Raw genomic sequence first — 21,883 nt, 5'->3', positions numbered from 1 at the left:
GTGACGATGGCCTGGCTTGCTATTCGACCGTCCAAAAGTAGGATGGGTTTGTCTCAAGAAATCCCAAGTCCCTGGTCTACTTTGATGCTTTTAAGTCATCTCAAAGAGGATGGACAGCCACTTGTGCCAAAGATATGAAAGGGACTCAGGTTTATAGAAGAGAAGCTACCAACATGAACAGACTCAATATGGTGCCAGAGAGACTCCTGGAAGAACCCCAGTACAGGAAGGTATAGGAGGGAGTCAAGGAAGATGCCCTTTTTAAAGGAAGGAGGTCAGGGTCAGATAAAGGATGGTGTTGTGATACAGTGGTATATGTACTAAATTTAGATCAGGAAAACCTTGAATTTTAGCCCTGGGTTTAACCCTTGGGTTTAAACTGAAGATTTCCTACCTATGCCAGCTTCCATAAGTTCAGTTTCCTGACCTGTAAAATGGAGGGGCTGGTCTGGATTAATTATATGTTTGATTCTTGTTGCAAAGCAGGGGTTCTTAACCCAGGGTCCACAAACACCCAAGTGATCCTTGAAAGGTCTGTGAACTTGGATGTGGAAGAAATTATATTTTTATTTTTAGTGATCACTAAATGAAATTTATAGGTAGCTAGTTGGCATAATAGATAGAGTAGGAGGTATGGTGTCATGTAGAGTCATCTTCATGAGTTCAAATCTAGCCTCAGATACTTATTAGATGCATGACCTTGAACAAGTCATTGAACCCTATTTGTTTCCATTTTCTCACCTGTAAAATGAGTTAGAGAAGGAATAGAAGACATACAAAATATGTTTGCCAAGAAAATTCCAAAATGAGTCACAAAGAGTTGGATACAAATGGAACAAATGAACAACAAAAGATGAAATTTAATATTTTCTCAAATTATTTTGAAACAAACGTTTTTGGCTTTACTACACTGACAAAGGTGGGGAGTCTATGTCACAAAAAAAGGTTAAGAAGCCCTGATGTGAGGCTGTAATCCTCTAAACAAAAGTTACCCTAACCCTAAATGACTAAGCTATAATTCAAAATTCTAAACCCAAGGCTTCTTCCAACTCCCCAAAATGCCTTTGGGTGGAAGGTAAAGAATGAGAAAAAGGTCTACCTCATTCTTTTGTTTGCTTTTTTCCCTCTAGGGAACCAGACTCAGCAAATATTTTGCTATCTAATAAGCCTAATCAAGTGTTACCATCAGACTTGAACAAACAGTTCTCTTGGAAATAAAGGTAGGCAGAAGAATAGCTGAAAAATAGGGTAATCACTCCTCCCTTGTCATCAGCAGCCATTTGGTTTTTAAACCTTATGTACATTGTAGCTGTTCAGTTGTTTCAGTCCTGTTGGACTCTGTGACTCCATTTGGGGTTTTCTTGGGGGAAACACTGGAGTAGTTTGCCAGCCCTTCTGCAGGTCATTTTACAGATGAGGAAACTGAGGTAAACAGGGTTAAGTGACTTACCCAGGGTCACACAGCAAGAAAGAATCTAAGGCCATATTTGAATTCAAGAAGATGAATTTTCCTGATTCCAAGCCTAGTGCTCTATCCACTATGCCAACTTTTGCCCTAAGATTAAAAAAAAAAAGCCATATTTACTAAGTCATAACAAATCTGTTCACAAATAAGATTCTTTCTTTGGTTTATATTTCTGCTGGTTCAGCACTGTCAAGTCAGGGACAAGAGCCAATGCTATATAAACCTTAGAATCAAATACTGTATTTAGAGTTGGAAAGGACTAGAGAATAGCCTTCATGAGGGATACAAGGCTGATTTTGCAGATGGGGAAGCTGAGAACAGGAATGACTAAAGTAACTTTCAAAGATCATCCAATTAATGATCCATTCTGCATTAGAAAGAAAAGGCAATAGTTCCCATTCTAATATTCACAATTACTTTCTAGAATGTTAAAATAATTTATATAAATTTATTATTTAAAAAACTTCTTTCCCAGTTTTTTAAAAATTGGAATACATCAATAATACTTCTGCCTCCATCTTGATTAAATATTCAACAGATTTTTAGAAAATAAGTCAACAGCATTTTTTAAAACTCTAAGGGGAGAAGGCAGGGGTTAGTTTGTTTTTTAAATTTTCTATCAAGATTAGTTTATTTTTAAATTTTTTCTATCAAGAAATTGTCAGATCATCAATACAAGATCATTTCACTATCTGCAAGCACCTGTGATTAAATAGATTATTCCTCTCTGGTCAGGATATTAGTAGCTGGATCTCAGGTCAATGCTTTGCTATTCCTATTCAAAAGGTTCAAAAGAGAGGTGGTTGATTCTAGACTATCACCCTGCTCCTGGACATGTTGGGTAAGCTAGGTAGCAAAGTGGATAGAGCACTGGCCTTGGAGTCAGGAAGATGGAAGTTCAAATCCATCCTTAGTCACTTGTCACTTACTAGTTATCTGACTTTGGGCAAGTCACTTAACCCTGATTGCCTCGCATCCAGGGCCAGCTCCAGTCATCCTGATTCATATCTGGCCACTGGACCCAGATGACTCTAGAGGAGAAAATGAGGTTGGGGACTTAGCACAACCCCTGCTTACTCACCTCCAATTCATGTGCTTGTCATGGTATCATCTCCCTGATGTCATGGTCTTCGAGAATGAAGGACAAACATCATCATCCTCTGTAATGTTAACCCTTTTGACTTCTCTGACAAATAGAATTTTCAAGTGTTAAGAGCTGGCTTCTGATATATAGTAGCTGTGAGACTGGTCAAATTGCTCAATCTTTCAAATTTTCAGACAATTCTCTAGGACTGTAAATTGCGATCTGCATTATCAGTGGGAGTTCACACATGTAACTCAAGCCTGTGTAAAATCTTAAATTAGTAACCACAGCAAAAGCTGCCAACGTGTCTTGCCACGAGTCCTACAAAAAATAGTCCTTAAAGGTTTTTTTTTCTTCATTTTAAATATTCCTTTACTGCTTAAGCAGAATGGGGAAACTAGGCCAGGTCATATTAAGACCTCTGGTTGGTCATGTAGGGACAGCCCAGTCATAAAAGAAGATTTCCTTAGGAAAGCAAGAGGGTCCAGTGGTTTACAAAGAGCAAATTTCAGTGTGACTAGACGAAATGAAAAGGAGGGAGGGCTAAAGAATAATATGTTTTATGACCACATTTTTAAAACAATGAAATACACAGAATCCTAGAGACAAATATCCTGATGAGGCCTCTCTCATAGCCTGTTGACCAGGAACATCCTCTTGGCACAACATTGCCATTTTAACAAGTCAATAGTTCATTTGTTCTGGTTTTTGATTAGCAGAAACTCCCAAGAAACTCTGATAAATATAATTCAAAGGAAGACTAGTGAGCTGTAAATTCCTGCACAGAATTAACAGTCTCAATTTATCGATGCTTGGAGATCGGACACTACTTGTTTAGTAATGTCTCCATGCTAAGAAGGGCCTCTCTGAGTAGTGAAGAGTCGACCCACTAAACTTTCATTAGCTATTAACACTCTGCTGGAAAGTCATCCAATTCCCCTCTGACAGAAGGCAACAGAAAAGTAGCCTTAATACATTGAGAAACATAGAAACATGGAGACTTGAGAGAGGTAGAGATGAAGATGCCCAGAACTAGGGGAGAGGGCTATAAGCAACAAACATTTATTTAGAACCTATTATGTAGCAAGAACTTGGAATCCATCATGTTTAAACCAAGAAAAGTTAAAAAAAAAAAATCATTACTGAGAATTAAATATAGAATTAGGAATGGAGACAACTAAAAATCTACAACAGAGCCTTATTTTACCAATTGATGTTGTTCAGTCATGTCAATCATATCCTGTTCTTCATAATCCTATTTGGGGTTTTCTTGACAAAATACTGGAGAGGTTTGCCATTTCCTTCTCTAGCTCACTTTATAATGTCTAAAAAGTGGAGTGGATTCAGAACAGCATACAAGGCTAACTTAATATCTTTGAAACTATATAAAGGGACAACAAAGTGGTAAAGTGGAAAGCGTGCTAGCCCTGGAGTAAGGACTGGAATTCAAATCCAGTCTCATACACTTGATACGTATTGGGTGCAAGTCAACCTAACCCTAACCTAATTGAAGGAGGCAAGGAAAGAAACTATATCATCCAGAAAGTTCGAGGATCATCATATCATAAATCATAGATTTAGCACTAGAAGGAACCTTTAAACATTTATTTAACAGATACGCTATGACTTAGAGAAGATAAATAACACATCCAAGGCCACAGCAAATAGTAAAGTCAGAATTCAAACCTACGTCCAAATGTATATTTGGTCAACAATGTTTGGTTTAATGAATTTCCAATAGCAACAGGGTGGCTCAAAGACAATAAACAAAATGGGGTAAGTCACTCTAACTCTCTAAATTTGTTCCCCTTGGGACCATACTCAGACTGTATGACCAAACCCTACAACTGGCTCATTGATTTGCCTTCCCTTCATAATAAGAAAACATTTGGATAACTCCCAGGGCTCCACTCAAAAGAGCCTGTGTCTGGTCTTTGCCAGCCTTCATTTTACCCCTCCATATGGAAGCTGACCTGAGGCCGTGGGGCCGAAGTCACAGTTTTCACCATACATTCACAGTTCACCATAGCATTGGCACAGACACTGAATTTCTGTAAGGGGGAAATCAGTCGTCAGGGAAATTCCTCTCAATCTCTAGGAATTCACTTATTCACTTAACTCCCCAGCCTTGGAACCAACAGAAGGCTCTGTGTGAAATATCAGACAACCATACTCAATACATTGCTTACCCAGGGTTCTGGGCCATTCAGATAAGATTTTCAAGGCTCTGTCCTTATACTGAGTTGTCTTTTAAATTCCTCATTGGAGCATAATTAATGATGTTCAAACATTCCACATACCAAACATGAGAAATGTCTTTTTGGACTCACATAAAAATTGTCTTCTATATTCAGCCATTTTTCTGTTGTGCTTTGTCCCCATCTAGGGATTCCTTGGCAGAGACACTGGAATTGATTTGCCATTTCCTTTTCCAGCTCATTTTACAGATGAGGAAGCTGAGATAAACAGGGTGAAGTGATTTGACCAGGGCCACATAGCTAGTAAGTTGTCTTAGGTTGAATTTGAACTCAGGTCTTCAGGTCTACAAGTCAAGCATACTATCCACTCACCATCCACTGTCTTTTCTAGGACTGTGATTTTTTTATGTACTTTAAATGTTGTTGAGGGAAAATGAGAACAGGATAACAATTTTCAGAATTTTCAATAGAACACATGTGCTTTTTATAAATACTGTAAAAAAAAGTTTAACAAAATATCCAGGATTTAGGATGTGATTCCATCTACCTTGGAAACATTCTGAGTGGGAGCCCCCTTTGCTAATTCACTGAGAGCTTATGAGTTGCCAAGGTTCATGAATCTAGTATGTGTCTGAGAAGACCTTTAGAGACCATCTATTCCAACCCATCTTACTATACTGAGGTCTAAGAAACTAGGTGACTTGCCTACAGTCTCACAGAATTCAAAACTATTTCCATAGGACACTCCTCCTCCCACTGAAGATGCAAAAGGTTGCCCAGTATCCATTTTGCCAAGTTCTCTTTCATCCAAAATATAAACAAGACTGTTAACAACCAAGAACAATTCTGCATTCTTTGGCCTCCATTAGTATGAATTTCTGGCAGGCTGTAAGATCTGAGACACTAAACTCCAAAGTCCATAATATATGCTCCTGGAAAATCCTTCTATCTCGAGTTATCCTTAATGCCACTAACTGATAATTCAACAAATGGTTTTGCAACTATGTTATGGTAGCAAAGAATACACACAAGTGAGAAAAACCATAGACGTTATGCTTTATTCCTTTATTCTGTTTTTCCTGGAGAAAATTGTGGAAATGTGAGATATAACAGAATGCATGCTAATTATTACAAAATCTGTGTGTGTGTGTGTGTGTGTGTGTGTGTGTGTGTCTGTGTGTCTGTTTGTCTGTATATCTGTCTGTATTTGTCTCTCTCTATCTCTGTGTATCTCTCATCTTTCTCATGCAAATATAGAAGATGCTTCCAGTCCTACTCTGAGTAGAACAAGGCAAAAAGACTGAATATTTGATTTTATCCTGGGGAAAAGAGTGAGCAGGATTCCCTGGACAGCCAGGTTGGGCTGGACTGGGCTGGGTAAAGCACACTAATGCTTTCCTGGTGGAGCAATTCAGTTTCTCCATTCTGGAAAGTAACTGGCCATTCTGTGAAGAAAGTGTCTAAAATGTCCAAACTCTATGTCCCAGAGATTTCTCTTCTAATTCCCAAAGAATACAGAATAATCTATAGGAATTAGTCCCATATAGAATAGAGAATTTAAGCATATAGAATATGTCAAATATAGAAATTTGGCATAATTCCCAAAGAATATAGAAATAAACCACTTAAGTCATATAAGAACATATAAAACCAAAAGACATATATATCAAGATTATTTATAGCAGCACTATTTTGGCGTTAGCAAAGAACTGACGGATGAGTGAATAATTAAACTATTTCAGGCCCATAAGCCTAAGGTATATACTGTGTTATAAAAAAATGATTAATGGAGTGATGTAAGCAGAAGAATATGTATGATAACTGTAATTTGCAAAGAATAGCAATTTTGAAAAAATTCAACTGATCAATGGAACGTCTAACCGTGATGATGCATGCTACCCACTATCTAAGGATGTGGGCCCAAGATACAGAATGAGACATATATTTTTAGACAAAACCATTATAGAAATTTGTTTTGCTTGACTATGCATAGTTATAACAAGGATTTTGTTTTTGTTTTTTCCCTCAATGTGGTAGAGGGAGTTAAGAGGGCCAGTGATAAAACTGACAAAAAAGAAAAAAAGAAAAAGAAAAACAAGGGGGTCATAGAAGGATAGAGACAAAAGAAGACAGCTCTGGAAGTTACAAGTTGATTTTAGCATGTTAAATAAAATGCAAAATGTATGCACGAGATTCACAGTTTCATGTATAATCCTCTTCATTCAAATTTTTATATGGAAATGTTGATTTTATTTGGTGCTAAATTCAAGTTAAAATTTTTTTTAAGTTATTATTACAATGAATGCAGAGAAGTGTGGGAAGACCTCTATAAACTGATGAAAAATAAATTAAGCAGAAACAGGAAAAACACTTATAAACCCAAGGAAATGGAAAAGCAAAATAACAGAATCTTGAAATTAAATGTTTTTAGGTTGTAATTTTTGATTGGCTCAAAAAAAATGAGATATAAGAATCCTCTTCCTCCCTGCTTTCAAGAAAGTGGAGAGGAACTATGAGTATGCAAAACCACAGAGAGGATCAGACTTTTTCAATGTATTGATTAGTTTTGCTGAACTATTTTTTTATTCTCTTATTTTTTGTTATAAGGAATGGTTCTTGAATAGAAAAGGAAGGAAACAGTATGAAATGCAGATGATATTAATATATATATATATATATATAAAAAATACAAAATTTTAAAAGCCTGATCTCAGTCATTAAGATATCATTTTGAAAGGTTTTCATTTTATTGGCCTGTGTAAATTCTCTGTGGTTAAAGAGGCACCCATCATACTTTTTGCCCTGGGAAAAATATATTTCTACTAGAAAACCTTAATTCTTAATCATGGGTTTATCTTTTCAATTCTCAAATGTCTACCTGTACCCCCAGTACCTTTTTAGGAATCAAATCAAGTTCCTTTTAAATTACTATCAGATTTTTTTTTAATTTGGTGGCATTGACACCAACTACCAAAGAAAACACAAAGGCGTTTCCCAACCATGATACCACCCAAGAATCCAGGCATAATAAAAAGGACTATCCATGATCCAGTGCAATCCACCAAACATTTATTTGGTGCAAGGCAATGGGAGACAAAAATGTCCTTACCCAGAGGAAGCTTATGGTCTAGTCAAGCAGCTAAAGGCACAGGGGAGCACTTCATGAGAGAGTAGAGATGGAACCCAGTTTGAATGACAAGAATGAAGGGTATACTAGTTCTTCCAGTTCAAAGAACTCTCAGATTCCATCTCCAAGGCAAACTCAATTGGCCTTCAGCCCAACCCAAGAAAAAAGCCCAAGGGAACTGGACCTTATAGATAAAGGAAATGTCACCAAAGAGAGTAAGAGGGAGGGTGGGAGAACCAGAAGACTGATAAGAATTTCAATTCCAAAAAAATGGAAACCTTAAAGAAAACTGCACCTCCCCCCTAAAAAATTCTTAAGAAAAAATTTCACTGCTACAATATATTCAATTCAATAAAATAGCAACAATCGGGAAACCCTTATTAAACATCTACTTATTAGGATCTCAAAATAGAGCAAAAGTAAACAAACCAAAAAACCCGAGGACCAGTCCTGGCCCATATTTTATTTTTCATATACACAATTACATAGGAAAATCTTATTTTTCATATGCATAATTGTATAGGAAAATTTTATTTTTCATATATGTACTACGTAGGAAAATCTTATTTTTCGCATGCCAATGTCCACAAAAATATTTTTCCATAAACCATTGTATATGGTTCATTGTATATGAAAAATCATTTTATTTGAAAAGCTGGGGCCAAAGAGAGTCAATTCAGAGGGAAGAGAATCACAGAGCTAGAACAAATAACAACCTGTGAATGTTATCAAGTTAGATTTAGAATAAGAAATCTAACAAACTCTTTAACTTAATTATCTCTGATCTCAAAGTAAAGCCTTTATCTATGGAAAATTTCAAATTAATCATACCAGGGTCTTCTCCTACTCATATATTGAGCCCATATGGGCTCAATTCTCTATCAGTTTAAATGAGCCACACTTTATTCAAGCTAGGTTTCTCTAGTCATTCTCCTTGCTTTATATGACAACACTAGGTGCCCAATTATTAATATCTTCTCCAATAAAAATTATGCCTATATCTTAAAACACAGTATCTATAAATCTGGGTTTTTAAAGACTGCCATAATATTTATTTTGAGGAGGGGGCAGTTAGGTGATGCAGTGGATAGAGCACTGATCCTGAAGTAAGAAAGACCTGAGGTCAAATGTGACCTCAGACACCTCACACACCTACTGTGTGACCTTGGGCAAGTCACTTAACCCCATTGCCTCACCAAAAAAAATAAATATACATGTATGCATGCATGTATATATGTATGTATGTATGTATGTATGTTTATTTATCTTGAGGAACGGGAGATTAAAGTAATTTCAGGGACCAAAGCAATCAACAATCAAGAATTAAGTTCACACATTAAACATTGGGGAAACAAGTATCAAGCATCTCCTGATCTTTCATTCTACATTCTATCCAGAGTTCCACGATTTCCTTATGACAAATCCTAATTCAATCATAAAGCCCCTGTTTTAATGCTGTGAATTCTTAACATTTTGTATAAAATGGACCCCTTTGGCAGTCAGGTGAAGTTTGTATACCCTAAGAATAAAGCTTTTAAATGCATTACATATTAAATAAATTCATGTATTCATTATTTATATTCATTTATATATTATTTTATTATATATTATTTATTCATTATATTAAATTAAGATTAAATAATTTAAAATTACAAAGAAAATCAATTATAAAGAATTATGGCATCAAAATATTTTAAAAGTTCACAGATCCCAGGTTAAGAACTGGTGTTACAAGTAGAAGTCCCATAAGGTCAATTACAGAGGGAAACTCTTGTATTTTTACTCTGATTTTCATTTTTTTCATATGGTTCACATACTCAAAAACATTAATCTAAGATAAATTTAATTTCTGAAATAACACAAACATTAAAGGCACTACTTAATCCAACATATATTGTGAAGACACAAAAAATGAATTTGAGGTAGCAAACAGCTCACTAAAAAAACTAGACTAATATTCAAGCCCATCAGTCTTGGGAAAGGAAAAAATAGAGGAAGTTTAAGACAAAATAAGACATTTACCCTCTTCCAAGAGGTCCAGGCTTTCATGTCTAGCAATGGTAGGCTTCCTCGGTTCACTGTCACAGTCATGCTCAAAACACTCTTCTTCATTTTCCAATTCTTTCAATGACATAGCTAAAGTCGGCTCATTTTCCTAAACCTTTGGCACCACTGGGATGCCTCCCAGTCCCCTCCTTGGAGGAGCCATCTGTACAGTGACCCAGCAGCCTGGCCGCTCTCCTGGACAGCGACCATGCCTTGCCAACATTCTGGGTGATATGTCTGTTCAAAGGGCTATATAATCACACCTGGCATCTCTAAGTCTAGGAGGAAATCTCAACCTGCCAGGCTGGATGGGGAGCAGGATGGGGGAGAGGAAGGGGGATTGGAAAAGAGCCAATCCCCTTCTAAACCTTGCCTAGCCTCCTAGGGCATGGAAGAACCCGCCAGTTGGGTTTCTTCTAAGACAAGATTCCAAAATGGTAGCCTGGGAGAGGAGATGGTCAATTTTGAGGCTTTTTGTACCCTCTCTTCTTCTTCCATAACTTTCCTCCCCCTCTGGCACCCTGGATAATGGTACCTTCCTGGAAGTTTCATAGCAACCTGCATAGGGAAATACATGCAGCAGATACTTAAACAGTTACACCTGTTTGGAGGCGGGGAATCTGTAAGCAAGTCACCTTGGTAAATGATTGCCTAACTTCCCTGGGTGCAGGTTTTCTATGGGTGTGTTGAAAAGAGAAAGAGAGAGAAAGACGCGCGCACACACGCAATACAGTTCACACACCCCTTGCATTAAGGTATTGGAGGGTGAAGATTAAACAAAACTGAAATTCTGATTGCATGATAATAAATGCAGAGGAGGAAGTGTGTAATTTTATTTCCTGCAAAAAACCCACAGAATTAGAGAGTGAGGACTGAGCAAAACTGGGATTCCAGTTGCATGATAATAAAATGCAGAGAAGGAAGCCTTTAATTTTATTTCCCTAGAAAAAACACAGACTTGGAGGGTGAGGATTAACAAAACTGGGATTCCAGTTGCATGATAACAAAATGCAGAGAAGGTGTCTTTAATTTTATTTCCTGAAAAAACCCCATAAATTGAAGAGTGAGGATTAAGCAAAACTGGGATTCCAACTACGTGATAATAAAAATGCAGAGGAGGAAGCCTTTATTTAATTTTATTGCTTGCAAAAAAACATGGAATTAGAGTATAAGGGTTAAGCAAACTAGGATTCCAGTTGCATGATGGTAAAATTCAGAGAAGGAAGCCTTTCATTTTATTTCCTGCAAAAAACACAGATGCAATAAAAAGTTAAATCCTATTTGCATCCCTGCCTCTCTAGTTCAAGGACACTTTGCAATTTTCTCTGCATTCTGTATCCCCTCTCTTTCCCCACCAGAGCTAATGCTCAGGGTAACTGTAGTCTTAAGAATGCTGCAGTAAGAGAACACTGTGATTAAGAAAGCAAAGTTACTCATTCCATAGTTGGGGAAAAGAAAAAAAAAAGAGGGGGCCAAGATGTGCTGATTCTGAACAATAAAAGAAAGCCATAGTTTCCCTGAATATCCATTTCATTTCCCATCTGCTATTTCCCTTCTAACAATGAGAAAAGCAAACGTTTCCCTGAACTGGTTTGAAAAGCATCCTTAGCTTTAGGCTTTGTAGAATGAAGCATCACATTGCTTCTCAGCAATTCTCCTGAGCAAATCCTAGCAGAGCTCTCTGCTCTTTAACAGTATTACATTAGGGGATATTTATTTTCCTTTCTCTAAGGAGTCAACTTGAGGTCACTAAAGATTTTCAGACTGTTGGAATCCTAGCAGGTAACCAAGAGGGAGGATTCTGCAGAAAGCAGAAGAAATACACCACCTAGTAAAAAAGATTGGTACAGCTAGCTCTAGCCTAGAGAAAATGCTAAATAAGATCCCAATGAGGCCCTTTAATTGGCAAGGCTGACAATGGAGAGGGGAGCAAGAACTTGAAACATAAAAAATAGCAGAATTTGAACCTTTCAGGAAATAGAAAACAATGGTACTCCACTGCTGCTTCAGAGGAGCCTGAGAAGCACCCAAGGGACATATTCAATAAAAGTTTTCAATATTTAAAGAGGTCAAACTTTAAAAAAAAAAGGTTTGGTGAAAATTCAAAGAGCAATCAAGAAGGCAAATGACATGATTGATACTGTACTAATACTGCAAAGGGGAAAAATAGAATTACTGATGAATTCAGTGATTAAAATTTGCAGAATGCAGTGATTAATAATTGCAGCCTCACAGGAAAAACAGTGAAGTCGAGGGGGCAGCTAGGTGGCACAGTGGATAGAGCACCAGCCCTGAAGTCAGGAAGACCTAAGATCAAATGGCCCTCAGACACTTAATAATTACCTAACTGTGTGACCTTAGGCAAGTCACAACCCCACTGCCTTGTAAAGAAAACCCCAAAAACATTGAAGTCTGACTCCCATCTCTTGGAAGAGAGGTGGGTGGACTACAGTTGTAGAGGAGATATGCAATAAGAGATAAAAGCCCAAGTACTTCTCTGGACTGGGGTTATTTGTTACAAGACAAGATTTTAATGGAGCAGAGGAAGGAGTTATTTGCAAGATAGTGAAGTGGTCAGTAAAATTTCTTTGGTTTTCAAAAGCACTGTTAGCAAATTAAATTTAAAGTTTGAAACAAAATTGTTGATGAAGTAAGAAACCTACACTCTTCCAAAAACATATACTGTGCAGACTATAAGAAGGAACTAAGCTATAATAGTAAGAAAAAAAAAGGCTGCAAATAGTTGTTTTGGGGGGGGGTGGAACATGGAATTAAATGACTTGCCCAAGGTCATACAGTTAATAGCAAATGTCTGAGGGTGGATTTGAACTCAGGTCCTCCTGACTCCAGTGCCAGTACTCTATTCACTGTGCCACTTAGCTGCCCCAGTTTTTGTTTTTTTGTTGTTGTTTTTTTTTTTTTTTTAGTTTTTGCAAGGCAATGGGGTTAAGTGGCTTGCCCAAGGTATTATGTGTCTGAGGCTAGATTTGAACTCAGGTACTCCTGACTCCAGGGCTGGTGCTCTATCCACTGTGCCACCTAGCTGCCCCCTGCCCCAGTTTTTTTTAAAGTGTTATAAATTGTTGTTCAATTGTTTTTTAGTCATATGTGACTCTTCATAACCACCATTTGGGGGTTTTTTTTGGCAAAGATACTGGAGACATTTGTCATTTTCTTCTGCTCATTTTACAGATGAGGAAACGGAGGCAAACAGGGTGAAGTGATTTGCCCAGGGTCACAGTGTCTGAGGCTGGATTTCAGACTTCCTGACTCCAGGCTACTATAGTTCCACCAAGCCACCCTAGTATTATTTACTTTTGTCCATTATAACAAAAAATTCATTGAGTGTCCCTATTAATCGGGGATGTGAATAGCAACAAACTCCAATCATTAACTGACTTAATTAATGCCATATATAACTAACATCAACTTTAAAGTGGCAACCTTAAACTCAAGCAGCAAGGTGACCCAATGAACCTAAAGTCATTAAGACCCAAGTTCCAATCCAAATTCAGTCACTAACTGGCTCAACCTGGGAAAGTTATTTAACCTAGGCTTGCTTCAGTTTCCACATCTGTAAAGCGGAGAATAACAGTACCTATCTCTTAGGGATGTTGTCAGAACAAATAAGATAATAATAAATCACAATGCCTAACTCAAAGTGCTTTATAAATCCTCATCACCACCATCAATAAATTAGTTTAATGTTTAAACATGATCAAAAAAAAGAAGCACTATTTCATCTCAGTGTGGGACAAGGAAAGATCACTAAATCTTTAGTCAGATGCCTTGGTTTCCAAACTTGTATCTGTTCCTTATGATTTTTGTGCCAGTGGATGAGTTCTTTACTCTGGGTCACAGTTTCCTCAACTATTAAATGAGAGGGTTGGTCTCTAGCTCTACATCTCAAATCCAAAGAACTCAGGATCACATGCTTTGCTACCACATATCTGGTAGCAAATTAGTTATACACAGTATCCTCTTATTAACTGGTACTTCTACATTCCTGTGGTATGGGAATACCCAATGTTCATAATAAGCCCAGCTCATCATATCGATACCTATTGTGTAAAATTGTATGAGCCATTCCTGCAAATAGACTTATCAAACAATCCCATTTATTTGTCATCCAGTTAAAAATACCCTTTAAAATATTGTTGCATTCACAATCACTTTGTTAATGTTCACCTTTCAAAATAGTTTCAGGCTACTCTTTGACTAATGATGACCAATCGAACCAATGTATTTAATTACAACTTTCACCTTTCAAACTTCATTCCTTACCCTTGATAAACTTAATTGTGGCATAGGAAACAGAATCCTAGATTCAGATGCTATCTCTGACATTTCTTTGGTGACTATAATAAGTAAATCACTTTTCTCTGAGCCCTAGAAATGGCATGCTGTACCTGTTGTATTATTGGGAATCATATCAGCTCAAATGAGATAATGTATATAAAAGAACTTGACAAATTTTAAATTATTTTACTGTTGTTATTAATTAAATCTCCTTATTTTGTCCAAGTCTGTTTCTCAAAATCAACACATTTTTGAGGGAGGCTAACTCTAGACTTTTGAACTAAATCCCAAATGCAATTTAATTTTTATTCATTTTTTTTAATGACAGAAATATTGCATGAAGAACTTTTGGCAAATAAAGTCCCAAAATAACAGCAATAATAAAAACTAAAAATAACTAAAAAAAATTTAAGTATCACTCTTTCAGTCTCTACATGGGTAAAAAGAAGTCACTTTGGTAAGATAAGTGGTCTAGGAAATATATTCACAAAATATTCCAAGTAAACTCTCAAGTTGAAACTGGAATAGAAAAGGAAGCAGAGATTTCATAAGAAGTCTTGAATCAAATAATCTTTTATCCAGTCCCAGGATCACTATAAACACATCCCACACATATATCTTGCAGTCAGTTAACCAATGTTCCCTTATCAACTTGTATTTCCACATTCCTGTGGTATGGGAATATTGGTGTTCATAATGAGCCCAAATACTATAGACTCTTAAAGATACCTTCTGAATCCATTAAAAAAAACAACTGCTTCAGCAAGCATTTTCCTTAAAACATCTCATTGAATGAAGCACGCATCTAGATACTAACAATACAAATACTTAAAAATTGAACAAATTGCACCCTCAAGGAGTGTCCAGTCAAACCAAAAGGAAGATTATCTCCAGGAAGAATCTCAGTGGAAGCTTTTGAGAATATCATGTACAAGAGTCACATGGTGTGAGAAGACTAGACCGGCTTCATTACATACCAGAAGGAAAAGTCCCTTCACAAATAAGGGCATGGATCCACTTAGTAAAAAAGATTTCATGGAGGAACAAGAAAGACCATCCAGTTTTTTTCATATTTTCTCCCCCATTACATTTCATGTGACCTGTCTGGGGGCAGGGATTATATTTGGCTCATTTAGTCTAGTGCCCAACAAACTAAATGTTTTAAAAACGCTTATTGATTTGAGTTGACTATAGAAAAAGCAAAACCTAAAAATAGTTACACTTGCTAGGTTCTGAACACAGAAACAAGAATTTCTGCAAAATGAAGAGGTTAGGGGGCAGTTAGGTGGCACAGTGGATACAGCACCGGCCCTGGAGTCAAAAGTACCTGAGTTCAAATCCAGACTCAGACACTTATGCCTGGCTGTGTGACCTTGGACAAGTCACTTAACCCCATTGACTTAAATAGAAAAAAAAATTCTAAATGAGGGGTTAGGCTCTAAGACCCACTCTAAGTCTATGATTCTTTAAGTCTATACTCTATGATCCTAGGAAGCTAAGGATACTATCCAGAACAACCTTGGTTCTGGACCCATTCATCTCACAGTTCATTACAAAAAGTTCTCTGCTTTATTTGTTACTGATGGTAGTCATTAAGTAAGGAAATGGCAGAAAAACCCTGCAATAGATATTCCTCCCAAATGAATTTTCATACATTCTTCTTCACATTAAATTATATGTAAAGCTATAAACAATTTATAAAAAGTCAATGTAGCTTAGCAGTTGTGGTGTTCAGTCGTTTGCAGTCATGTCCAACTCTCCAAACTCCATTTGGGGTTTCCTTGGCAAAGATCCTGTAGTGAACTTTGCAAATGAGGAAACTCAGACAAACAGGGTGAAGTGACTTCCCCAGGATCATAGAGTTAGTAAGTGCCTGAGGCCAGATTTGAATTCTGGAAGATGAATCTTCCTGTCTTCAGGTCAGACGTTCTATCCACTAGTCCATCTAGCTGCCCATCAGCTTAACAGTTACCTCCATGCTAAGGCTACACACCTGTCTTTCAGGCTGTCACAACAAGGAATGGCTATATGGATGCCACACTGTGTACATTGTTTAGTTGCCATCTGAAAAGGGTTTGAAACAAAGCAACAAAGTATGGAAGTATTTACCTTATTAATTCTCAAGTGGCATTTGCAGCATCACATTTCTATAATCAAAATTAGTAGTGGTATAACAAGATGATTATATTACCCAATTTTCCATCCTCATCTTCAGTATTTACTAATCAAGTTAGCAAGTTTTTCCTAATCGACTACACTGTGATAGGCATATCACATTGGGTATCCCCAACATTTGGGGATACAAAGACCAAAGTTAAAATAAAAACAAACAAAAAGCTAGTTGAGGAGCTCACAGTCTAACTGATCACTGATCTATCATACAAAAATCCTAAACAAAAGCAAGAAGCCCGGATTGTTTAGGGGTCACTGATTTGGGAGGCAGGAATTGTTGGTATCATGATGACTTGGAGCAAAAGCCTCTTTTTCAGGATTCCTTCTAGCAAAACAAGAAGAGTCCAATCTAAAAAATCTAATGTACAAAGGGAATTATATCAACAAATGCAACACTCTTTAATTGCTTGAAGCATTCTTTCAAAATATGCAAAATTGACTCAAAAGAAGAGTTAAGCCCCTTCCAACCCTAAATATAAGACAGATAATTTCAGATTTATTCAATGTATGGATCAATATGCTGTTTTCCTTTTTTTAAAAAAAATATCATCTGTAATATGGGATGGTTGGGGAAGGAGAAATACTAGGAAAAACTATGATGCTATAAAAATGCATAAAACTTATTTTTTAAAAAAGGATAAATAAAAATTTTAAAAAAGAATAAATAAAAGTATTCAAGTATTCACAAGTTTTCCTAAGTGTTTTTTTTTAATTTTATGACTGAACTATTTTTATGACTGAACTAATCTGAGAAAAGCCAATCTTTATAATCTATTTCTAAGGTGACATCAAAAAAGAAAAAGAACCAAGTCTGTTTAAAACTTAAATACATGAACTTGAATCAAAATCTCTGAAAATGGAAAAGGATCCATCTCTGCTTTTGAAAGGAAATGAAAGGCAACTTGAGACAACCTAAGAATCTAGAGTTAACCCGGATATTTTCAAAGGCATGCTAGCATAACTTCCCAGACCAGAAGGGGTAATAACTCATCAATGCCTTGCATTGTTATGTCTCAATAAATACATGACTTCACACAGATCCTTTGTTGTTTCAGAGAGTGTGTTTTGAAACAGCTTCTCCCCACTTCCAAACCTGTACTTGTATCTTTACAACCTTCTTTTATAAAAATCAAAATCCATACACCTCCAAGCAGTTCAGTTACATGGGGCTTATATAAATTCACACTGGGGATATATGGCAAATGGGTAAGAGACCCACTTTTAACCTCTAAAATAAGGAACAAACACTGAGGTGGGATATATCAAGTCCAAATTCTTTATTATACAGATGGGAAAACTGAGGCTTAGAGATATTAAAGGCTTACCCAGGGTCACACAGCACTAAGCATCAGAGCCATGTGCTAGACAGAAAATCATTTTAATTACAGGCTCTCAACAAGATGTTCACTCCACCAAGCTTCTCAAATGCCCAAAGAAAACCACTTAAAAGCACTAGATTTATTCCCAAGTCTCAAACTGATTCCCATAGCACAATCCCTAATATCATATTATTTTCCTCTTCATACCTTGGCTATATGATCTTTTTTTTTTCTTGAGGGCTAGAAAGTGGCAACTCTCAAAAGATCCACTTCTAAAACTTAAGAGAGGGAGGAAGATAAGCTTTAGACAAAATAGCAATAGTCTTTAAAAAAAAAAAAAATATGAAATGTTGCTACTTAGTTAATGGAGAAAATTCAACCTCGCCTATCATTTTTGGGGGTGCTTATAAATCTCTCACTGTCAGCATTTCAAGTGAAATACTTAAATGGCACTCTGACATTCTGATTCTATCTCAGAACACTTAAGATGCTTACTCTATTCACTAATCATAAGTTAATAAACTAAACAAGAAGAGTCTGCCTCTTTTGTGAAAAATACCAGTCATCTCTACTCGATCACAAGGGTCTTTCTGAAATAAAGTTGAACTTGCCTTTTGCTATCTGCTTGGGGAATTCACTAAAAATTTGCTTATTAATTATTCAAATGGTACAAGACAGGGAAGAGAAAGTATCGATGGTTGTTCCTAGGTATTCAAGTTCCTAAAAATAACTCCTCTACCAAACTATGGAGAACAGAATTATCTAGAAGGTTAATCAAATCCGCAAGCATTTATGGTCTGTTATGTCCCAAATGCAGAGAAAAAAAATTAAACTGCTTTCAAGAGTTTACATAATGAAATAACTGAGGATAAAGGGGGTGGGAGAGACAGACTGGGAAAATAGGAATCATTCTACACATCCTAAGTCTTTCATGATCTAAGCCATCTGGATCACATGTCCTTCAATGGCAGAGGAGGTAGATAAGCAGTAAAAGTAACCAAGCTGCCACTTTGAATTCTGCTTTGCAACTTTCTGGGATAAAAGTTTATGCAAAACATGTATATACTTTACAAATATATGAACTTGCCTCAGAACAGAATAGGCAAGAACTAGTTAATGAGTTACATTAAAATATTTGTGTCCTTGGATGACTTGCCTTTGTTGATTTCAAGGAACAAGTGCTATGAAATATTTTTTCTATACTTTTTCCTACCAAAATAAGACCCAGAAAACATCAAAGAAGTAGTATTTCCTTTCCCTAATTATTTTTTTATTCCTATAGCATTGTAAAGATATATGTTGTCCAAAAAGATTGGGTCCCATTCCCATTATCTTCCTGTTCACTTAGGTGACAAGGAAACTTCCCAAACATAATTGTCTCAGCTTACATTCAGATTTTAGCATCAGTCAAAATTTACCCCTTGGAGAATCATTCAGTTTTTCCATTTTCCTTTTTTGATGTATCAGGGCAGAAAACAGGAATAGCAACCAGAAAAAAAAAATGAAGAGAGAATCCAAGGTGAGGAATTCTTGTCATTGCAAACAGGATACGAACCAAGTCTCCTCTTACCCTCAGGATTCACTGTGGCAAGTGATTTTCTTTCACCAGGCAATAGGTGTGACAAGAGCTCAGGTAACAATTAGGCCAAGACAAGGAGGAAACCTTCCTTCCCACTCACCTCCAATTCTTGCATTGCATTGACCTGTTCTCAGGTGGCCCACAGATTTCCCTTCCCCACACACTCTGTGGGCGAATGAGTATAGTTATCATATGTCGGTTCCTAAGGTAGATGCACGTCTTATTTAGAACACCTACATATTCATATGGTACATATAATAAGAAAAGAAACAGTTGGCATTCAACATTAGTAAAGCATTCTACCTATATTTTCTCTGGATCCTCTCCAATAGTCATATGTGTCTAATTATTATCTCCATTTTACAAACAAGGAAACTGAGACCCTGAGATTAATGACTTAAACAAGGTCCTACAGCTGACAAGTTTTTGAGATGAGATGAAAATCTAGTTTTATCCAATGTTATAGCCAGAATTTTAACATTTTGTTGTAATTACTCTGCAGTCATAATTACTGATAAATATAAAATGATGCTATGCACATACAAACACAAATATACATGGATGTGGAGTAAACTTTACCTCAGTTTTCTCATCTATAAAAATCAGGGAATATTCAATGATCTGTGATCCTTTGCAGTTTTGCTTTCTGACCTTTTTATCTTAGCCTAAAGCCAATAACTTGAAAGCCAAGTTTCACATTCTTCTCCCTCTCCTTAAATCATACCCATGACATTCCCTCAAGGTTCCTGACACTTAATTTGGGGTCTGGTATCAGAAAAAAAGAGGGGAAATGAAACATTGAACTCCTTCAGCAAAATTTCAACCTCCAGCAACTGACTGACACTTGGTCAGCCTCAGCAAAGTTGAATTTATTTCTTAAAGACATGAGTCTGCTCTCCTCAGACCACCCTCTCCGCTTGTGAATGCCATAGCCCAAGGTTCTCATAACCTGAGGCTGCTCTGGTCTTTCCACAAGAGAATTACTGAATAAATTTTAAAAATGGGTCATCCCACCAGAAATACATATAGGATTCTTCTTTAATATATATTCACAGCAGAGACCAACTGATAAGAAAGACATCATGGCTGTGCTACTTCCCTTGTTAATCAGGCCAGTTCACTAGTCTGTTACATCATTCAGGTTAATCAGATGTGAAGATCCTCTGAAGACAAACATTCAAAGGGGAAAAGTTATACAAAACCCTGGATGCCAACATAAACATAGCCACCTTTCATCTTTCCTTACAGATGTGCAAGTAAAATATATCTCCCTTTTGGGGGGGAGGGGGCTGCAAGGCATTGGGGTTAAGTGACTTGCCCAAGGTCATACCACTAAGTAATTAAGTGTCTGAGACCAGATTTGAACTCTGGTCCTACTGACTCCAGGGCCGATATGCTATCCACTATGTCACCAAGTTACCCCAATACATCTCCTCTTCAGGATTTCTGGATGACTCAGACATTTGAAAGGAAAAGTTTGCTGGAAAAGCTGTGATTTGAAAGAATCACTTTTTAAAAGGAAATTGAAAGAGGTCACCTAGGTGGTGTAATGGAGAGAATACTGGTCCTGGAGTCAAGAGTACCTGAGTTCAAATCTGACCTTAGACACATAACAGTTACCTAGCTAGATGACATTAGGCAAGTCACTTAACCCCATTGCTTTGCAAAAAAAGAAAAAAGAAATCAAGGTGTTCTAAGTAATAAACAGAAATAGACAATATCAGTGCTTCACATTCTAGCAACAAAATCTAAACTGCTTTGGAACCCATCCATCTGAACACTATTCAGTCAGTCTGGGAGAGTTCCATTTATATCACAGTATAAATTCCCTTCCAAATCTGCCTTCCTTCTCCTCTTCCTCCAATTCACACCACACCCATCCTTTGAAGCAAGGATCCTATGAGGTGATGACCAAATGATCCCATTTCAAACTACACATGCGATCCAAGATCTTGGCTAGAACTCTTAAGTACAAGAAGCCACTTGAATCCTCTGAGAAGGGAGCATCATAGTTCTTTGAGTCCCCCGCCCCCCAGTACTCTCCTCACTGCTCAGCATCCCAAGCTGAAATTATATACTGGAAGCCATGAGAAAGATTGTCTTCTGGGTCTTCAGATGACACCCAAGATGACTGTGGAGGCAGATGCCTGATGGAAGGCATGATACCCCTCTCATCTTTGAGTTCAAACAGCACAAGAGATAACCAGCACATTTTAAACTGTTCACATTCACATTGTACATGAGTACAGGTTTGCACATGCACACACACACACACACACACACACAGAGCTCACAGGAAACATATTTTCAAAGACCATATGAACCACAAACATTTCTCTGCCTATAGATCAAAAACTATCATCTCTTCCTGAGAATCTGTTCAGAGAGACATACCGATGGATGATTTTTCCACTGCCAAAAACCCTTGGTCATGCTTTGGAAAACAAATTCATAATGTCACACAGTCCTGCCGCACCAATGCCACCGCCACTGCCACCGCCCCCTCTCAGCTCCCATCTGAAGGATACCGATTCATCCCCCAGGCTTATAATGCACCCGCCCTGCAACCTCATCTATGCAAATCCCATAATTAC

The 21,883-nt window shown here is 37.1% G+C and overlaps 1 protein-coding gene across 10 annotated transcripts in view; it reads right to left on the bottom strand.

The window, feature by feature from the left end:
* TRAK1 (trafficking kinesin protein 1) overlaps nucleotides 1-21,883 on the bottom strand; it is a 170,385-nt gene that overhangs the window by 71,970 nt on the left and 76,532 nt on the right. For 2 of the 10 annotated variants that reach the window (XM_074195890.1, XM_074195887.1), the window contains exon 1: nucleotides 9,897-21,677. The exons of 7 other annotated variants lie outside the window; for them this stretch is intronic. In XM_074195890.1, the coding sequence (XP_074051991.1) occupies nucleotides 9,897-10,008 (112 nt within the window). In that variant the 5' untranslated portion in view covers nucleotides 10,009-21,677. One more of the 10 variants, XM_074195891.1, reaches the window with a different exon arrangement.

Source organism: Macrotis lagotis, chromosome 7, assembly GCF_037893015.1.
Source record: "Macrotis lagotis isolate mMagLag1 chromosome 7, bilby.v1.9.chrom.fasta, whole genome shotgun sequence".
In the NCBI taxonomy this organism is placed as follows: Eukaryota; Metazoa; Chordata; class Mammalia; order Peramelemorphia; family Peramelidae; genus Macrotis; species Macrotis lagotis.
This window is presented reverse-complemented; position numbering and strand designations above follow the sequence as displayed.